Source organism: Mirounga leonina, unplaced genomic scaffold (genome assembly GCF_011800145.1).
Source record: "Mirounga leonina isolate KUSES-001 unplaced genomic scaffold, KU_Mleo_1.0 Mir_200, whole genome shotgun sequence".
Taxonomy (NCBI): domain Eukaryota; kingdom Metazoa; phylum Chordata; class Mammalia; order Carnivora; family Phocidae; genus Mirounga; species Mirounga leonina.
In genome coordinates, this window is record NW_023270503.1 from 28,821,837 (window position 1) to 28,839,595 (window position 17,759).

Here is a 17,759-nt window from a genome sequence, read left to right on the forward strand (position 1 = left end):
AGGGGGGCGGGCGGTTAAGGGGGGGGGGTGACAGGCCCCGGCTCAGCACCTCGGAGAGCTCCCTCCCCGGCCTTGTTTTGCTCTGGAATCGCAGCCGGGGGAGGGTGCCAGGGGGCCGGGCAGCGGGAGCAGCGGCAGGGGGATGGCCGTGCAGGCATCGAGGGGCCCCGGCGGGCAGAGGGCCCAGCCGTGATCCGGCGGGGGGGCCGGGGCGCCAGGAGGGGTGGGGGGCAGCTGGTGGCGGCAGCAGTGGCTGCACATCTGGATGGAAGCGAGCTTTGTCCAGACCACCATGGCTCTGGGGCTGTCCTCCAAGAAAGCGTCTTCCCGCAATGTGGCCGTGGAGCGTAGGAACCTGATCACCGTGTGCAGGTGGGCGCCGCTGGCGGGGGGTGGTCAGGGAGAGGCGTCGGGGCGGGCTGCGAAAATATGGACTGAGCGTGCCCGCGGGAGGATGCACAGCCGCCGCGGAGAAAAGGGAGGAAGCACAGAGTTAAGAGGAGCGCGTCCACTGTCCCTCAGGCCCAGACCAGGAGGGGCTTTGGAGGTCTGGTCCCTACCCTTCTAGGCCAAGTCAGGCCTATGCCCAGCCCGGGGCCTGGGGGTTGAGGGGTGTTTCATTGGCACTGCAGCTTCCTGTGAAAACCAGGAAGTGACATTGTGTGTGAGGGGGAGGGGTGGGATGGCTGGCTCCCCTGCTGGGGGCGGGGGCGGGGTGGGCAGGGAAGCACTGACGAGCGCCCTCCTAGCATACCCTGACTCCCACCCCTGTCAACCTGGCCTCTCCAGGGTAGGGCTTTCCTGAGAGATTTTCCCATGCTCAAACCCGGCAGCAGAGATCGGTGTCCTTCTCCATCTCTGGACAGCTGCAGCCTGTGGCAGGGTCAACTGGGGGTGTGGGCAAAGCCCCTGAATCCACCCAGTGAAGGGTGAGGGGCACTGTGCCTGCCATGGGAAGGGCTGAGGGTCTGACTGCGGAAGCCTGGGTCTCCTGGGTTCAAGGGAGGAGGTTGGGAGGGCAGGGCCATTGGTCCCTGAGGGTGGGGCTGTCGCAGCATTGGGAAGATTGCTTTTTGAGGGCCCAGGAAGTGAACCTTCCCGCCTCAGCCCTGCAGTGACTCACCCTCACTGCCCTGCCCTGAGCCGGTGGCCACTGTCCCTCAGTTTCACCTGCCCTGCTCCCTCCCTCTCCCCCCCCCTGCCCGCTGCCCCCCCCACCCCCCCCCCCCCCCCCCCCCGCCATGCCACCTCTGAGGGCAGGGTGCTACAAGTGCAGGCTCAACTGTCCTGCTTCGCCACCCCCACCTGTCTACACACAAGCCTTGGCCCTGCTCCTTCCCCCAGGAATCAGCACGCACCTGATGCCCTGACTCCTGCCTCCCATAGCTCCTTCCAGGTTCCTGTGCACACACCCAGCCATACTGCATCTGTCTCACACCATTATATCCTAGTCCCTAGCACAGTGCTACACACATCAGACCTCTGTAAAAATGCCTGGAATGTTATAGAAGAAATGAGTGCAGCAATGGCCCACCCAGCCCAAAGTACAGGCCGATGCCTCCACCCTCACCCCTCAAACCCTGCCAGTCTGGTATAAAACAAAGGTTTCTGCCTTTGGGGCCAGAGGATCCTAGGTCAAGCTCTTACTTCATCAGTTATTAGCTGTGCAACCGTGGGGAAGTCTCCTAACCACTCTGGGCCTTGGGTGCCTCATCATCCCCACTGTAGATGTAACAGCCACGCCAAGGAAAAGTAATGGCATAATTCACGTAGGAGCCTAGCCTAGTGCCTGGCCCATGAAAATCGCCCTGTCCTGATGATACCCTTCCTGTCCCTGAGAAGAAGATACTTCTTCTTTCTCTTGCCTGCTTTCCCCAGTGTATGGGAAGGGGGGAGCTCCCTGTGGCCTAGGCTGGAGGAACAGAGGTTCTGGCGGATTGAGAGTGGGCTTAGAGCTGGGGTGTGAGGGATAGAGTTTTAGAGGGGGTTGGGGGCATGACAAAGACTCAGAAACCCCTCGGGCCTCTGCCACCTCATCCCTGTCATGTGGTTCGCCTCCAGCTCCCAGAACAGTTCCCTTTAGCAGGCCAAGGGCTCCCCTGGGCCCTGGCCTCCCTGTCTCCATGGTAACCTGCAGCAGCCACTGCACCTTCTAATAGGGAGCACACCATGGGGCTCCCGGGGGCGATGGCCAGCTCTGCAGCACCCCTGAGGATGGACGGCAGATGGCCGCCATGCTGAAACCAGCCCCAGGCCCCCACTGAGGGCTGACCCAGATGACCAGAAAATATCATGGGGGGGGTGGTATGTGTGCTGCACAATGAGGCCCAGCTAATGCCCCAAACACAGGCTCCTTCTGGCGGAGCCAACCTTCCCATTAATGGCCCTGCTCCTGGCCACCCCTGCCCAATGGGCTATACACACGCCCCTTCCCCTAGTCCTTCCTGGAGTCTGGGGCAGGCACTATTATTCCTGTTTGGGCCTCAGAGAGATTAAGTGACTTGTCCAAGGTCGCAAGGGTATCACAAGGAAACAGGATCTGAGTCCACCAGGCCGCCTCCCCCTACTACAAACCCCAGCACTGACCTGGCTCTGATTTCAGGCCAGACCAGCTCTAAGCCCAAAGAGAAGGGAGGGGGGGTCCATTGGCTCAGGTCTGCCATTGGCCTGAGAGCCTCAGAGGCCAGTGCTTAAGGGCTGGAGCCTGCAGAGTGGAAGGCAGAGGAGGCAGGGGCTGCTCCTAGGCCTTGGTAATTGTGACAGCCAGCAGGAGGCTACAGGATGTGGCAGAAAGAGCAAGGGCTTTGGGATCAGACAGACTTACTTGACTCCTCACAAGCCCTGTGACTCTGAACAGATCAGTCAACCTCTTGAACCCTCGGTCACCTTATCTGTAAAATGGGGATGATGCTAAGAGGACCTACCTCCCAGAGCTGTTGTAAGGATGGATGAGGAGGAGTACATGCAGTGCTTGGCACATTACAGGCCTTGATAAGCTTAGGGGAAAGGGGCAATTCCAAGCAGCCCCTGTAGCCCTGGATCCCCCACTCCTGCTCCTCCACCCACAAGAGGGCAATAATGGGATGTTGCCAGCCGCATCCTCATTCCTGCCCCACCCCACTGCAGGGATGGCAGGTGGAGATTGCAGGGGGAGGGACTGCAGAGGTAGCTGAGGCTCCAAGCAGGATTGCAGAGAGGAATGAGGACTGCTGGGCTCCAGTTTCTCAGCCCCATTGGCTTCCCGTGGTTCCCTTCCTCTCTGAGAAGCCAGGTGTCTGGGCCCCTAAGACCCCTTCCAGAGATTTGCTGCCAATGCCCCCTCCCACCCAGTGTGTGTGTCAGACCCACACCCTGCACACATACATACATACACACACACACACACACCCCCAGCCCAGCTCTGCACTGCCTGGTTCTGGGCAGCTGGTGTGTGGGCGACCAAACTAGGAAGGAGAAGGGGGAAGGGGGGCATCCATGTGCTAAGAGCCCACCTGGCCACCCCTGCAGGCCCACGCTCCATGTGCTCAGTTTCAACTCACATGCCCTGGCCCAAGTGACGCCCACCCCCCCACCCCCCACCGAAGGGACTGAAGTTTGTTCTAGCAATAGCAGAAGACAGCTCCAGGCAGGGCTACAAACCCACTTTCTAACTCCTAGCTGACCCCCAACCCACACCCATCAAAAACGCAACTCCAAAGCATGGGCAAGAAGGAAGGGGCTCTGGGACAGCCCCCTGACTCCAGGTGCCTCCTCTGCCTACTTACTGTTCTGTCCCCTCTCATACCTTATTCCTGAAGCTTCCTTTCTCTGGCTGTCACCTCTCCTGTCACCTGTTTGTCAATCGGTCTCCCACCTGCCACTCTATCACTCCCATGTCACAGCACCTCTGTGGTCACGCATCTCTCCCCCGTCTCCCACCTTCTTTCCATGTGCCTCACCCCCACGCCCATGCTCTTCATGACCTCTCCTCTGCCCTTCACTCCCTCTCTTTGCCTAACACCCCTCCTCTACCACCATCACCCTGTCTTCTCACTGGACACCCCACTGCCGCCTTTCCCTACCTCCCACCAGGTTCTCTGTGAAAACACTGCTAGAGAAATACACGGCGGAGCCCATCGATGACTCATCCGAGGAGTTTGTGAATTTTGCAGCCATCTTAGAGCAGATCCTCAGCCACCGTTTCAAAGGTGGGCCCAGCTCCCTGGCCCCCATGGTCCAGCCCTCCCAACTCCCAGCCTTTAGCTTCCGGCCACCCACTCTGATCTACCTCGTGGCTTTCTGAACCCCATCATTGACCCTGGCCCCAATTCTGGCTGGGCCATGCACACACTGGAAAGAGGGGAGGGGGTCTTTTGGCCACATACATTGGTGGCCACAAGCCCCATCCGTGGGCATGCAGGTACGTGCCCTGTGTGTACATGTATGTGTGTGCACATGTTTGGGGTAGGAACTATGTGCAGGTGGGGCTGCTTATACTTATGCATGTGTGTACCCCATTACACGGACCCTCTACAAACTCCCTGGTTTTGCTGAGCCCCCTCCCTGCCCTGGCTCAGCCTGTGCCCCAGCAGGTCCGGTGAGCTGGTTCAGCTCAGACGGGCAGCGGGGCTTCTGGGACTATATCCGGCTGGCTTGCAGCAAAGTGCCCAACAATTGTGTGAGCAGCATTGAGAACATGGAGAACATCAGCACAGCCCGAGCCAAGGTGAGGGGCCTGTGATGGGCAGGGCCAGGGCAGCTGTTGGCTGCAGGGGGATACAGGGGGGATTGCCTGCTCCTTGTTCCTCAACTCTGCCTCCGGGCACTGGGTAGAAGAGCCACAGGAGGTCTAGACACGGTGGTGTACTCCTGGGTCCCTTCAGGGCAACAAGTAAAGTTGAGTGTGCTTTCCAGGGCCGGGCATGGATCCGGGTGGCCCTGATGGAGAAGCGAATGTCAGAATACATCACCACAGCTCTGCGGGACACCCGGACCACCAGGTGAGACCCTCTCCGTCGGCTCAGACCACAGGTCCCAGTGTGCATGTTCGTTGCCTAAACAAACTTGATCCTTAAGTTCCTGGAGCAACCTTCAGTACCTGGACTACAACTCCCAGCATGCACTGCTAGCTTCCCTCTCCCAGACTATCCTCTGGCCACTGAGTTTGCAGTCCCAGACACACCTTTAGCATCACCACCATTTCTTCCAAGTCAAATTCATTTTTCTCCATCACTCCATAGTACTGATCTCATGCACAGCTCTTACCTTAGACACGCCTCTGAACAAGCCTCAACTATGTATCATTTTATCTGTTGGCCTTGTTCCATGATCTATAACACAGAGCCCTACCTACTCCCCAAACAGGGGCAGCAGTCTATACTTGCCGCCGGTGGACTACATTGTCCCAGTGTGCAGAGCTTGAGTCCCTGCATTGTGGGTTTGCAGAGAGATTGGGTCTCAGGGGCAGAGGTCACAGGCAGGATGTGTGTTTGAAACTGAATACAGTCACCGGCAGGTTCCCCCCCCCTCCCCCCCGGCATCCAGTGGTCACATACAACCTAATGGTTTTACTCCGTTCTATTTCTAGTCTGTCCTCACATTTCAGAGATCACATCAACATATTTTTGAGCACCATCATGTATGCCAAGCACTAATGATTAGAACTTGTTTCCTGACTTTACGGATCTGGATGATCCCATACTTGGTGGGAAAGGGGTAGTTCAGGGGATGGAGGAGAGTATTCTCCCGGAACGCAAGTTCTAATACGTGGGAGACACAGTGGGCGCCACTCTGAGGGAGAGACAAGATCCACATGTGAGGGGTGAGGGGAGAGAGATAGCTACTTCCTCTAGGAAGGGTTGGTAGTAAGCCAGGGGTATGAGAGGTGGGGTCTCTCTGGGAGGAGGAGGAGGATGAACCATCAGTCCCTCCGTACCCCCCGCCCCCCCGCCCCCCGCAGACGTTTCTATGACTCGGGAGCCATCATGCTGCGGGAGGAAGCCACCGTCCTCACCGGGATGCTGATCGGACTGAGCGCCATAGACTTCAGGTAGGGGTCTGGGTGGCGGTGGCCGGCGGCGTTTAGCCGCGAATGTCCACACTCGCATGCCCTCATACCCGCCCCCCCACCTGTGGTTCTTCCGCCCCCAGCTTCTGCCTAAAGGGCGAAGTGCTGGACGGGAAGACCCCCGTGGTCATCGATTACACACCCTACCTGAAGTTCACCCAGAGGTGAGCGGCGCGATTGCTGCGGTGGGGGCGGGGACGGCGGCGGGCGGGCGGGCAGGGCGGGCAGGGCGGGCCGTGCCCACTGCTCCTTCCCCCAAGCTACGACTACCTGACCGACGAGGAGGAGCGGCACAGCGCCGAGAGCAGTACGAGCGAGGACAACTCGCCCGAGCACCCGTACCTGCCGCTCGTCACCGACGAGGACAGCTGGTACAGCAAATGGCACAAGATGGAACAGAAGTTCCGCATCGTCTACGCGCAGAAGGTGCGTGATGCGCGGCGGGGGAGCGGCGGGGCCGGGGTGGCGGGCGGGCGGCCGCCGGGACCCCCGCGCCCGGCCTCCCGGGCTGAGCCGGCGCCCCGCAGGGCTACCTGGAGGAGCTGGTGCGCCTGCGCGAGTCGCAGCTGAAGGACCTGGAGGCGGAGAACCGGCGGCTGCAGCTGCAGCTGGAGGAGGCGGCGGCGCAGAACCAGCGCGAGAAGCGGGAGCTGGAAGGCGTGATCCTGGAGCTGCAGGAGCAGCTGTGAGCGCCGCCGCCGCCCTGCCCCCGTCCCGGCCACCCCGACCACATCGCCCCCACTGACTCTAACATCACCTTTCTTGAGAACAGCAGCCAGTGCCACCAACCGCCAGCATCAAACCACTGATCCCCTCACCTCCACCCCAAGACCCCCTCCCCAGTGAACTGAATTACCCTCAACATAAGATCCAGGGATACCCCCCAAAACCGGCGCCCCACTTCATCCATCAGCTACCATGGCTACAGAACGTTACTGCTGCGACCCCAACATTACTCAGAAGGACCTCAGATGCTACTCAGCCAACTTTCAACACGATCGCATTATTCCCTCTGTTCAACACCCCTCTGATCCGTAACCACTATCATCCCCACAGTGACCCCTGACTTCACTGTTACTCATCCTTCTGATAGCTTCCGCCTAAACCTTTTCATCACCCTGTGACCTCCGGGCATGATCCCCCAAGATACTCCGTTACCCTTCAGGATTCCCACTCTATTCTCTACCCACTCCATCACCCTGACTTGAGTCTCACAACACCCCATTATTCCCTCCAACTCCCATCATGAACATGAGCAAACTAAATCCCCACCTCCTCTCTGACCCTCAGCACCCTCCACTGACTCCCAGGATCTGCCCTTCTGGTCCTCAATGTTCTGTCCCCATTTCTGCTGCCCAGATTTCATTCATAACCCCCCTACCCCTTGCCGAGCCCCCTTTCCCCACTTCTGCTCCCTCTCCTAGTCAGGCCTGACCCCTCCTCCCCATCCCAGGACAGGTCTGATCCCCGGTGACCACGTTCCCCTGGCCCAGGGTTCCAAAGACCTCACCACGCCCCTGGTCAACCAATGGCCTTCACTGGGAACGCTCAATGGGGCAGAGGGTGCGAACAACCCCAAGCTATACCGGAGGTAAGCCTCAGCCAGGCTCAGCTTGGGCCTGAGTACTGGCCCTTACTGGGGAAGAGGGGCTAGTGGGTGGGGGGCGGGGTGCAGGCTGTAGGCTTCTGCCTGCACATCAGCCCTCTGCTCTGCCACAGACACAGTTTCATGAGCACGGAGCCGCTGTCGGCTGAAGCCAGTCTGAGCTCGGACTCCCAGCGCCTGGGAGAGGGCAAACGGGACGAGGAGCCCTGGGGCCCCATCGGTGAGCCCCCCAATCCGGCACCCAACATTCTTCCAAGGAGGGCTGAGGCCAGGCCTTGGGGCCTGCGGTCAGACCCTGACCAAGTCCCTCCTTCACTCAGCTCTTCCGGAGAGCTTAGCACAGCATTTAAGAGCTTGGTTTGGGGTGTTGGGCAGACTCTGCTGCAAACCCCAGCAGCGCCTTCTCCGGTTGTGCAAGCTTGGTGCATCACTTCACCTTGCTGAGCCCTTCTCAGCGGTAACACGGGGGTGCTGATTAATCACCAGTGTAGCACACGGTGGGGGCTCAATGGCTTTTTGCCATCATGACATCCTCAAGGGGCTTACAGGTTCTCGGGGAATTCTTCGCCTAATTTGCTCTTATCTCATGCACTCTGTGAACCGCTTGCCTGACCGTTGTTTCCCCCTTTTCTTTGGCTGCCAGGAAGCTCAGAGCCAAATTAGTGGCTCCCTTCAAGCGAATGTCCGGGACTTCAACGCATGCATTTTGTGTTGCGCCCCCCCCCCCCCCCCCCCCCCCCGGCTTCACCTTGGTTCCCTACCCTAGTTTTCCCAGGGCCTGGACTTCTGCCATTTCTTTCCAAACACCATACTGTACTGGATGACTTTAGATCTTCTTTGAGACAAGGCAGGCTGTGGACGTGGAACCCCGCCACACTGTGTTTGTGATTGTCTGTGTGTCTGTCTCCACCCCCCAAGACTGTGAGCTCCGTGAGGGCAGGGACCGTGTCTTGTCCGTTCTCTGTATCCCCAGTGCTTGGAACGGAATAAGTGCTCACCGTGTGTTTAATAAACAGACAGAGAGGTTGAACCTCAGGGGGAGACAGAGACGTAAGCTGACGATTACAATAGTGTCCCGGCACTGTGCAGGGCATGGGCCGATACTTCCCCAGGTTTCCTTGACAACGCCAAGTGCTCCAGAAATGAGGAAAATTTCCTCGGGGGGTGACCTGAGGGCTACCCCACCTTTCCCAACTCACACACAGGCAGACCGGTGGCTCGGCCTCACCCGCCCTCTCTCCCCAGGGAAGGACCCCACGCCCTCCATGCTGGGCCTCTGCGGCTCCCTGGCCTCCATCCCCAGCTGCAAGTCCCTGGCGAGCTTCAAATCCAACGAGTGCCTGGTGAGCGACAGTCCCGAAGGCAGCCCAGCACTGAGCCCCAGCTGAGGAACGGCGTGGGCAGTGTTAGCTGCACCTGCCAGGGGCATGGGCACCTGCCACCTTTCCTCAGAGTCTCCCAATCCAGGCCACTTTTCCAGAGAACGCTGCCCACCCAGCCACGGGTCTCTTGCAAAAGGCACCCTTTGCTTCTTGCCCATTTTAACTTTCTGCCCAAGGGAGCAGGGGCTACAAGGGGAAGCCCGTTGGGCCAGGGCGCACGGGCACCATGGCCACAGGGTGCCCTTGGGAAAGCCTGTTCCATTCTTCTGGTGACCCTGGCACCTGGCTGGCTTCCTACCGGAGTCTTCTTCGCACAGCCCCGCCACCCTCCTCAGGAGCTGGTGGCCCAGCCTCAGCACTCCCACCTCCCATGCCTCTCCAGTCCATCCCTGTGTATTCCCCGGAGTCACTCCCTCCTCAGCCCCCAGGACAGGGGCTCTGAGGGAATCAGGCAAATAAAAACCAGAAGACTGAGGGCAACTTTGTCTGTGGGGGGCTGGGATTGGGCACTGTCCTGAGGTGGCACAATTCGATAGCCAGTGCTGGGCCCGTAACCAGGGTGATGCTAGACCAGACACAATGGGTCTGTGCCCCACAGAAGCCAGCCGGTCAGAATGATTTGGGAAGTGGGGCGCTTTTGTATGAAGTGTCCTAAATGTTGGGTCTGTCCAGGGCAGGACCACATGTAAATGCCCCATTCAACCTGATATTCTTAGTAACTTGCTTAGCCCCCAGCCGGGAAGACACTGAACGCCCTGGGGGCAGGACGGAGGAGCCAAGCCCTGGCAGGGCCCTGTTCTCCTTCCATCATCCTGAAATTCAGCTTTGGCCCAAAGTTGCAGACCCATCAAAGCAACCTCCCTCCTCTGTCGTCACTGGAGTATGTCCATCGGGAAAGGTCTCACCACCCTCCGCCATAGCCCTAACGCTACCTGTCACCCCCTCAACTCTGGGTCCTCACCCTGACCCGGCTCTCAGTAAAGTGGGGGGTCCTCTATATGGGTACCATCTGGGTAGTCAAAGCCAACATCCAGATCCCTTCCAGGCCTCCTCTGTGCAAGTCACTACCAAGTCCCACTTCCCTACCCACCCCTAAACACCCCGCAGTCACAGGCACTGGACAGAGGTTCATCATCTTTAGAGTCAAGGGATTAACAGGGATGGGTGCAGACTACACCAGGCCTAGGGTTTTGTGACACCTGGGAGCAGACCCAGCTACAGCAAACACACAGGGAAATGGCAGGAAGGGAGGGAACAATTAGCAGATTTGGTCTTCAACTTGGGGTGTGGAGTGGTGGTGGAAAAGTGATTATCCTTGGGGCTGGGAATGAGAAACAGTAGGAAGAAAGCTGTTGGGGGGGATCTGGGCAGGCCTCGAGGGGCAGCCCCGTACCCCTGGGGCTCATAGTTGAGGGAGAAGGGAAATGAGGCCCCTCCCCTCAGTGCTGAGGACAAGGCACTTGGCTCAGTCTCCTTCCGCACCACCCCCAACCCCATCCAGGGAAGAGATGGGGTTCTTGTCCCCTGGCTCCTTTTAAGAGCCCAGAGGCTGTTCTCTGTTGAGCCTCTGGAAGAAGCTTTTGCCGAACTCGTAAGTGCTGATCATGATGGCACAGGAGGGGGCAGCCTTGATGATCCTTGGGAGAAAGCCTGCAATGGGGGAGGGGGAGTTAGGGTCTGAGGTCAGGGCCCAAGAGGGCCCCAATCCTTCCTGAGCGCGGACACGCGGACGGACGGATGCTCACCTGCGAAGAGCCCCCTGGTGCCCGACTCAGCCCGGATCCGCCGCAGCAACAGCCACGTGGAGTCGGCGCGTGGGGGGGTCACTGTGGGTGCGAGGCATGGCCCGGGTGAGACCCCACTTGGGCCCCCATCCGCCCAGCCCCACACCAGCCAGAACCCTCACCTCTCACAGCCTCCAGGGCTCCCAGCGCGACCTGGCGCTGAGTCTTCACCACGTCGAAGGGCAGAGTCAGGACGGCCGCCACCTGGTGTGATGCGGAGAGCGCTGGTCCCCAGTCCCGGGGCCCCCAGCCCTCGCGTCTAGCCAGGCTCTGCCAGCCTTGGCTAGGGCTTCTCGAGGCAAGGCGAGCTTGCTCCTCGACAGGCAGCTACACGAGCACCTCCCACAACCCTCAGGCCTCCCAAGGCCACATCCACTGGCCTCGCTCCCGGCCTGATCAACTCACCGTCCCGGAGATGCCTCCAGCCACAAAGCTGATGCCCACGGATGTCTGGTCTTTTGGTCTGAGCCCGCTCAGCCAGCTCTTCACCAGTTCGTAGTTGAACCAGTACAGGGCTTGGGGACATATGGGTACACTCGTCAGAGCTGGGGAGGGCAGTGGGGTGGCCCCAAACCTCCCACTTTCCACTGCTGCGCGACGTGACAACCGTCCCTCCTGAGAATGAGGATTGCCTGCGGCGTGCCAGTTTCTGTAACAAGCCCTCTGCGGGGATTTTCTCTTGGAAACGTGGGTGACTGCCCCACCCGCTGGGCCCATTTCACAGATGAGATGTTCAAGACCCAGAAAGTGACTTCAAGGTCAGTAACAGCAAAACTGAGACTTAACTGTAGACCTCCTGTATGTCATCCAGAGGCTCCCTTACCCCACCCCCTGCATCTGTGATTCCTACCTGAAAAGGGCACGTCCCGAAGGGCAGTGGGGCCCCAGCCCAGCCACAGTGAGCGCCAGCCACCCTGAGCCATGGCAGCTCGGACACAGGATCCCAGCTCCCGGTAGGACACATGCTGAGCCTGCAGCTTTGTCCGCACCAGCTCCAAGGGGCTGATCACAGTCACGGTGCCCACTAGGGGGAATAGCGGGGAGAGATCAGCTCACAGGGCCCAACGGCCGCCTTTCCCGGGATCTGGGGGCCCAAGACATCCCTCTACCCCTAAGCTGCCAGACACTGGAGCTGGAAGCCAGGACTGGGCTCCAGCAGAGCCGGGGCTCAGAGAGAGATCAAGGGCCCAGGGCTGTGCTCACAGCGGGCTAGTGCGCCAGCCACCATGGGTGCGTAGAGGTCAGAAGTCAGGGCCCAACCACAAAGGAAGGTCTTGAGTTGGTCATACGCGGTGAAGTAGATGGCAGTGGCCGGCACAGTCATGACCCTGGGAGTGTGAACAGACGTTAGCCGGGACTCCCAAAGGCTCCCAACCTCCAGGCACCCCCTGCCCCTGCCACCCGACCGGAGAGTAAAGGATCAGAGGAGTAGAACAAGGAAAAGCAATGTGTGGGACTGAGAGACTCACAAGGTGGCTGGGAGGCCGCTCCACAGGGTCCTGGTGCCCTCGTGTCTCACAATCTTCACGAAGGCGTCCTGGCCAAGCGGACGCCCGTCCAGGAGGAGGAAGGAGGAATGTGAATAAGCTCTGGGATGAGGCTCACCCTGACTCGGCCCTAGCCTGATGCCCTCATCTCTGCCCACAGCCCTGGGTCCTGCTGAGAGGTAGGAGCCCCGCAGGCCAGCACACACGCAATCCCGCATTTAGCTCCAAGCGGACTCCCGCTCACCCTTCAAAACCGCAGAGAGGCACCACCTCCTCAGGGAAGCCCTTCCCAAGCTGACCCGGCCACTGTTACTTGCTTTGCATCACCCCCTCCTCCCTGGGTCTGCAGCCCAACCAATGTGAATCCCCCTGGAGCGCCTAGAGCCCCAGGCGGGGGCACAGCCACTCCTCACCACGGTGCCGGTGAAGCGGGTGGGGTCCTGGAACCAGGTGGCGCAGCGGGCGCTGTTCGGGCACAGGTAGAGGGGCTCCAGGACCCCATTGCAGTACAGGAGGCACTTCCCTGTGGGTTGGAGAGAGGAGGGCACTGGGGAAGGGGAGGGGGCATTAGGAGGACAGTGCCCTGGAACCCTGCAGGGAAGGGGGTGAGCCCCATCCCTAGGGGGGCCAGCAGAGGCCGTGGTCCCTGGGTGGACATTCTTGTTCAGGACACAGGGCTTGCTGATAGGACCTGGAAGTGTGTGGCAGGACTGTGGAGCCCTCAGGTCCCCTGGGGAGACTGGGCCACTCCCTTCCCTGGACCTTCACAAGCTCCCTGTGGCTTGGGGAACTCACATTTGGTGTAGGGGAGGCTCCAGAGTCTGGAGGGAGGCATCAGCTCTAAAATACAAGGCAGTCCCTTAAATCAGGAGAGCCCCGACCTGTCCCGGGGACCCCACCTCGGGAAGATGTTTTGCCCAGGCACCACCCCATACGGGCTCCAGGGTTCAGGGCTGGGCACTCACCGCTGGCCGCCGAGGGGCGCTGAGACTGCAGGCGCACTTTCACCACGTCCAGGGGTGTCACTGGAGGAGGAGGGCAGGTCTGAAGGCTCCTTTCGGGACCCCACCCCGATCCCTCCCCCAGGACCAAGTCACCTCCAATCTCTGGTCTGCCCCTGTCCCCACTGCCCCCTCCCCACCTCCCCAGATCTTACTGAAGAGGGAAGTGACTACAGCACCAGTCCCTGAGGCCACCATTTGCTGGAGGGGGCTAATGCCCCCAGGCTCCTGGTCAGCCATCTTGTAGCTTCAATTCTGAAAGACAGTCAACTGGACTCACAAAACAAGATCAGTGGGAGGGGGAGACAAAAGGCAGGGCCCTTTGGGATTTGACCCAGCCCTCTACCCGAATCCGCTCACTGAATACGAACTCAAACGATCCTCACAATTACCTTCTACTTTTGTAATTTTTTTTTTTATTTGGGAGACAGAGATAGCACCAGCGGGGAGGAAAGGGAGAAGCAGGATCCCTGCTGAACAGAGAGCCCAACCGAGGCTCCATCCCAGGACCCTGGAATCATGACCTCAGCTGAAGGCAGAATGCAGACGCTTAAACGACTGAGCCATCCAGGAACCCTTACAATTACCTTTTAAAGCAATTTTTGTCAGCTCTACTCTACCAGTGGAAAAACAGATTCAGAGGGGTGACATGACCTGAACAAGGTCACTCTGAGAGTAGTGAGGAAGAAAGCTTGGGTAGTTACTCATTGATTAAGGAGCAATAACGGCCCACTGCCATTCCCTCATCTGAGCAACACGGAACTACTGTGCACCCTCATCGAGGCAGGCGCTCTGTTTGGCCCGGGGGACCCAAAGATCAGGACGCCAGAGCCATCCCCCTAAGCCCCCCACTCCCGAGGCGGGCTCTGCTGTGCCCCGAGTCACCGGGCGTGGAAGGTGGGGCCGAGCAATAGGGGAAACGTGTAAACAAATCTTTTGGCCGCGAAAAGGACCGTCCGCTCTCGGGACTGGAGGCTGGGTTCCCGGCTCTCCCTCCCTCACCCTCCTCCCGAGACCGGAAGGGCCAGTACCCCAGGCCTGGATAGAAAAGGGCAATCTCTCTGCTCTCTCCCCAAGACAGAGACCGGGGTTCGGCCGAGAGGGCAGAAAGTAGGTTTGGGAAGACAGGATCTCTCCTTTCCCTCGGAGAAACTCTGGCCCCGCGCGCAGGGGACGCCCGATGGGGCGGACTAGGTCGGCCTGACGGCTCGCGACTCCGGGCCCCCAGCCCCGCGCCGGCTCAGGTTCCCCGGGACCTCCGGAGGCCCACCTCCGCCCCGTCCCCAGCCGGGCCCGCAACCCAGGTCCAGCTCCGCCCACCTGACTCCAGGCCGGTGCTTGCGCTGCGCAGCGCCCGGAGCCCGGCGGGCCCATGACGGCTCCGCGGCCGGTTTACGGTCCGCGCGCGCTCGCCCCGCACCAAGGCCGTCTCCGAAAGCACCCGAGCCCGCCCCGCCCTCGGACCGCGCCGCGAGGCTCCGCCCTCCGCCGGCCGACCAGCTACATGCCCGGAGTGCCGCCGGCCCCGCCCACCAGCAACCTCTCCGGGACCAGCCGCTGCGCCGCGGGTGCCCGGCCGGGCCAGCGCCCCAAGGTCGTGGGTCTCCACGTCACGCGTGACCGGCGGCAGCACCGCACTTAACACTGTATTCTCACAAACTCCATCCCACCAGTACCCCGGCCGAGCGTTGCCCGCGGGAGTCCCAGAGCTCCCCCTAACTTGCCAGGCTAGCGCGGGTAACGCGCTCTCCCGCTCTTCCTCAGTGTCCTCATCTGCCGGGAGGCAGGTATTGGAATCAATTCTTCCAAGGCCACGGAGATATCAGATAATAATGACAAACATTTACCCGCCGGGTTCCCTGCTGAGGTTTTACGACTTAATGGCGACCTGCCAAACAGGAATCAGCATAATCCCCATTTTACGGATAATCGACTGAGGCGCAGCTCCAAAACCACTTGGCACACCTCTGGGTACCGTGCGCCCGTGGGCGATGGGATCAGACGAGCTGTGACTCGGGCCAGGCAGGCTGGACAGGGAAAAGATTGGCCCGGGAGCCAGGAAACCCGGGCTCAGCCGGACTCAATTTAGGCTTAGTCCTCCCACCGTGTGACCTGGGGCAAGTTACACCACCACTCTGGGACTCGTGTTCCTCCTCCTTCGCACAGTGAGAGGATTGAGTGGGGAAGAAGGGGACTGACATTTTTGCGGTGGTTACCCTCACAACGTTACTTCTTCCAAACCCCCAAACTTTTAGAAGTATATGATCATTTGGCCCCTTTTTACAGAAGATGAAACTGGGGCTCGAAGTTTAAGTGCCCGGAATTCGAACCTTGCAGGTACTTCACCCTGCACGAGGCGGCCTCCCTGGGTGACAGGTGGGCTTAAATCCTGAGCTGATGTCTCTGATCCCGCTTCTCAGGGAAACACATTTGTCTCCCAGGCAAGCCCAACACCTGAAAGCCCGTCACCCGCCTCGCCTTTAAAACTTTTGTGCAGTTTTAACTATCTGTCCGAACACGGGGTGCGAACCTGCGCCTTTAAGAAGGGCAGACCGTGACTTTGACGTCACCAGCTTCTCGGGCTTAAGGGGCCCAGCCATTCGGCGCCTGCGAGGTTAGCACGTGGATTCTAAGGGGCCAACCATCAGCTTTCCCTGAAACTGGCTTTGCGGCTCCGAAAGGCTTGGCAGCCCAAGTTTAGGGGCGGGAAAGTGCGAACTGTAGCCGGTGAACTGGCCGCTGGTCGAAAGGGCTGGACAGAAGGCGCCCTTTGCATTCCCTTCCCCCATCCAATGGAGGTCTGAAATTACACAAAATCATTTTATAAACTGTATGTTAAGGCGAGAACCCAGTTTCTATTACGGTCTTTCACAGCCTCAAAGTTATGGCTTGCCTGAACACGTTCACAGCCCACAGCCGCTCTCCCATTTTACAGAGGAGGAAACTGAGGGCCACGTGTGAGGTGACGCCTAAAGTGTAATGAAACCAAGACTTCTCCCGCGCAATCTCCTATAAATGAGAAAATGGAGGCCTGGGAGGTCAAATCGCACCAAGGTCACTCAAATGAAAGAGCCAGAATTCAAACCCCCGAAATGTCTGAGTTCCAAGGCTCTCCCACCCACCCCATTCTCAGCCTGGGCTCTCTGCTCCCTGCGGTGATCTGCTCACCTGTGAAGGTTTTATCTACTGGGGCCTCAGGCCTCCAGGCTTCAAGAACTCCAAGAATACAGCCTGTGGGGCGGCAACACCTGCCTGCCTCAGGATTAGAGCACCTGGGAGGCAGGGACCCGGCTGTTTCCTGCAGGAGCCGCTGGACCTCCAGCAAATGTCCTAACCGCCTCTAAGCCTGAGTTTCCCCCTTTACAAAATGAGCTGATGGGGGTAATAATGCACCCACCTCACAGGAAGTATGTGAGGATTTTTTTTTTTTTAAGATCTTATTTGAGAGAGAGCGACAGCAGGAACACAAGCAGGGGAGTGGGAGAGGGAGAAGCAGGCTTCCCACTGAGCAGGGAGCCCGATGCGGGGCTCGATTCCAGGACCCCGGGATCATGACCTGAGCCGAAGGCAGAAGCTTAATGACTGAGCCACCCAGGCGCCCCTATTATGTGAGGATTTAATGAGTTAATAGCTGTAAAGTGTTTAGATCCTTGTCTATCATGTGCCAAACACTCAATGACTATCATTATTATTGTCATTATTATTATTATTATTATTACTGATTCCCCCCAACACCACCACTGCCTGACCTGTATCACAGAAAGTTCTGGAAAGGGCCTTTAGAGCAACCAGGTTCTGGTCCTACCTCTGACTCCAAATGCAGGCACAGAGAGTAATAATTCCTCACACCGCTTCCTGCCCAGAGCCAAAATCATACAGCTGCAAATTAGTGGTCAGGAACCAAACCTGGTGACCTCTGAGCCTCAGTTTCCCCCACAGTAGAATAAGGGGCTTGCATTCCATTTCTGGTTTTCTTCTTGCAATAGGATGCCTTTGAGATTTGTCGCTACACCTCAGTTTCCTTATCTGAAAATAGGGATGATGTCACTCGTCCCGCCTAACTTACAGACTCCTAGCTGCGCTCGCATCCCTGAAAACCATGTGAAGAGTCGACAAATGGTTCTGTGGCCCCTGTCAGGACCCCAGAGATGATCCGATCACAGTCCCTGCCTTCTGCCACAGGTAAATGCTTTGAGGCATCATTGGTGTGACCAAAGCCCAGTTCTGTGGCAGTCGTCCGGGCAGGGGGGACAGGTGATCGGTGGGCAATGAGGCACTGCTGGAGCTGATGGCTGCATCTCCCAAGGATGGTCATGACGGCTGCGGGGGGGAGCAGGAGCCTTGAGATGCCCAAGCCCAGAAAGGCTTCTCTAAGGAGGAAGCAGCCACTGTCCTAGCTCACTTGGCCACGGTTCACACCGACCGTGGTGTGTCAGTGGTCCTTCCAGAGGCA

General features: G+C 59.0%; 2 protein-coding genes across 8 annotated transcripts; one reads left to right on the forward strand and one right to left on the reverse strand.

The window, feature by feature from the left end:
• The first annotated feature begins 250 nt into the window (after positions 1–250).
• RUNDC3A (RUN domain containing 3A) lies at positions 251–9,040 on the forward strand. 3 transcript variants are annotated; one of them, XM_035027274.1, is made up of 11 exons: positions 251–372; positions 4,072–4,187; positions 4,557–4,705; positions 4,894–4,979; positions 5,939–6,028; positions 6,130–6,210; positions 6,307–6,472; positions 6,574–6,731; positions 7,500–7,637; positions 7,766–7,872; positions 8,898–9,040. In XM_035027274.1, exons 1-11 carry the CDS (start codon positions 266–268, stop codon positions 9,038–9,040), a joined length of 1,341 nt encoding a protein of 446 aa, XP_034883165.1. In that variant the 5' UTR covers positions 251–265. The 3 variants fall into 3 exon arrangements, with proteins under 3 accessions (XP_034883165.1, XP_034883162.1, XP_034883164.1); XM_035027271.1 differs by lacking the exon at positions 8,898–9,040 and adding an exon at positions 8,296–8,315 and having other exon boundaries at positions 266–372; XM_035027273.1 differs by lacking the exon at positions 8,898–9,040 and adding an exon at positions 8,296–8,315 and having other exon boundaries at positions 266–372; positions 4,572–4,705.
• Positions 9,041–10,151: 1,111 nt separating this feature from the next.
• SLC25A39 (solute carrier family 25 member 39) lies at positions 10,152–15,718 on the reverse strand. Of its 5 annotated transcripts, none has more exons than XM_035027276.1 (12): positions 15,637–15,718; positions 13,462–13,561; positions 13,271–13,330; positions 13,101–13,145; positions 12,719–12,852; positions 12,288–12,355; positions 12,022–12,146; positions 11,669–11,842; positions 11,224–11,333; positions 10,941–11,022; positions 10,780–10,860; positions 10,152–10,684 (listed from the first exon to the last, which is right to left on the reverse strand). In XM_035027276.1, the coding sequence occupies exons 2-12, from the start codon at positions 13,544–13,546 to the stop codon at positions 10,569–10,571; spliced, it is 1,080 nt and encodes a 359-aa protein (XP_034883167.1). In that variant the 5' UTR covers positions 13,547–13,561; positions 15,637–15,718; the 3' UTR covers positions 10,152–10,568. The 5 variants fall into 5 exon arrangements, with proteins under 5 accessions (XP_034883167.1, XP_034883168.1, XP_034883166.1 ...); XM_035027277.1 differs by lacking the exon at positions 15,637–15,718 and adding an exon at positions 14,627–14,773 and having other exon boundaries at positions 12,719–12,828; XM_035027275.1 differs by lacking the exon at positions 15,637–15,718 and adding an exon at positions 14,627–14,773.
• Positions 15,719–17,759: the final 2,041 nt, after the last annotated feature.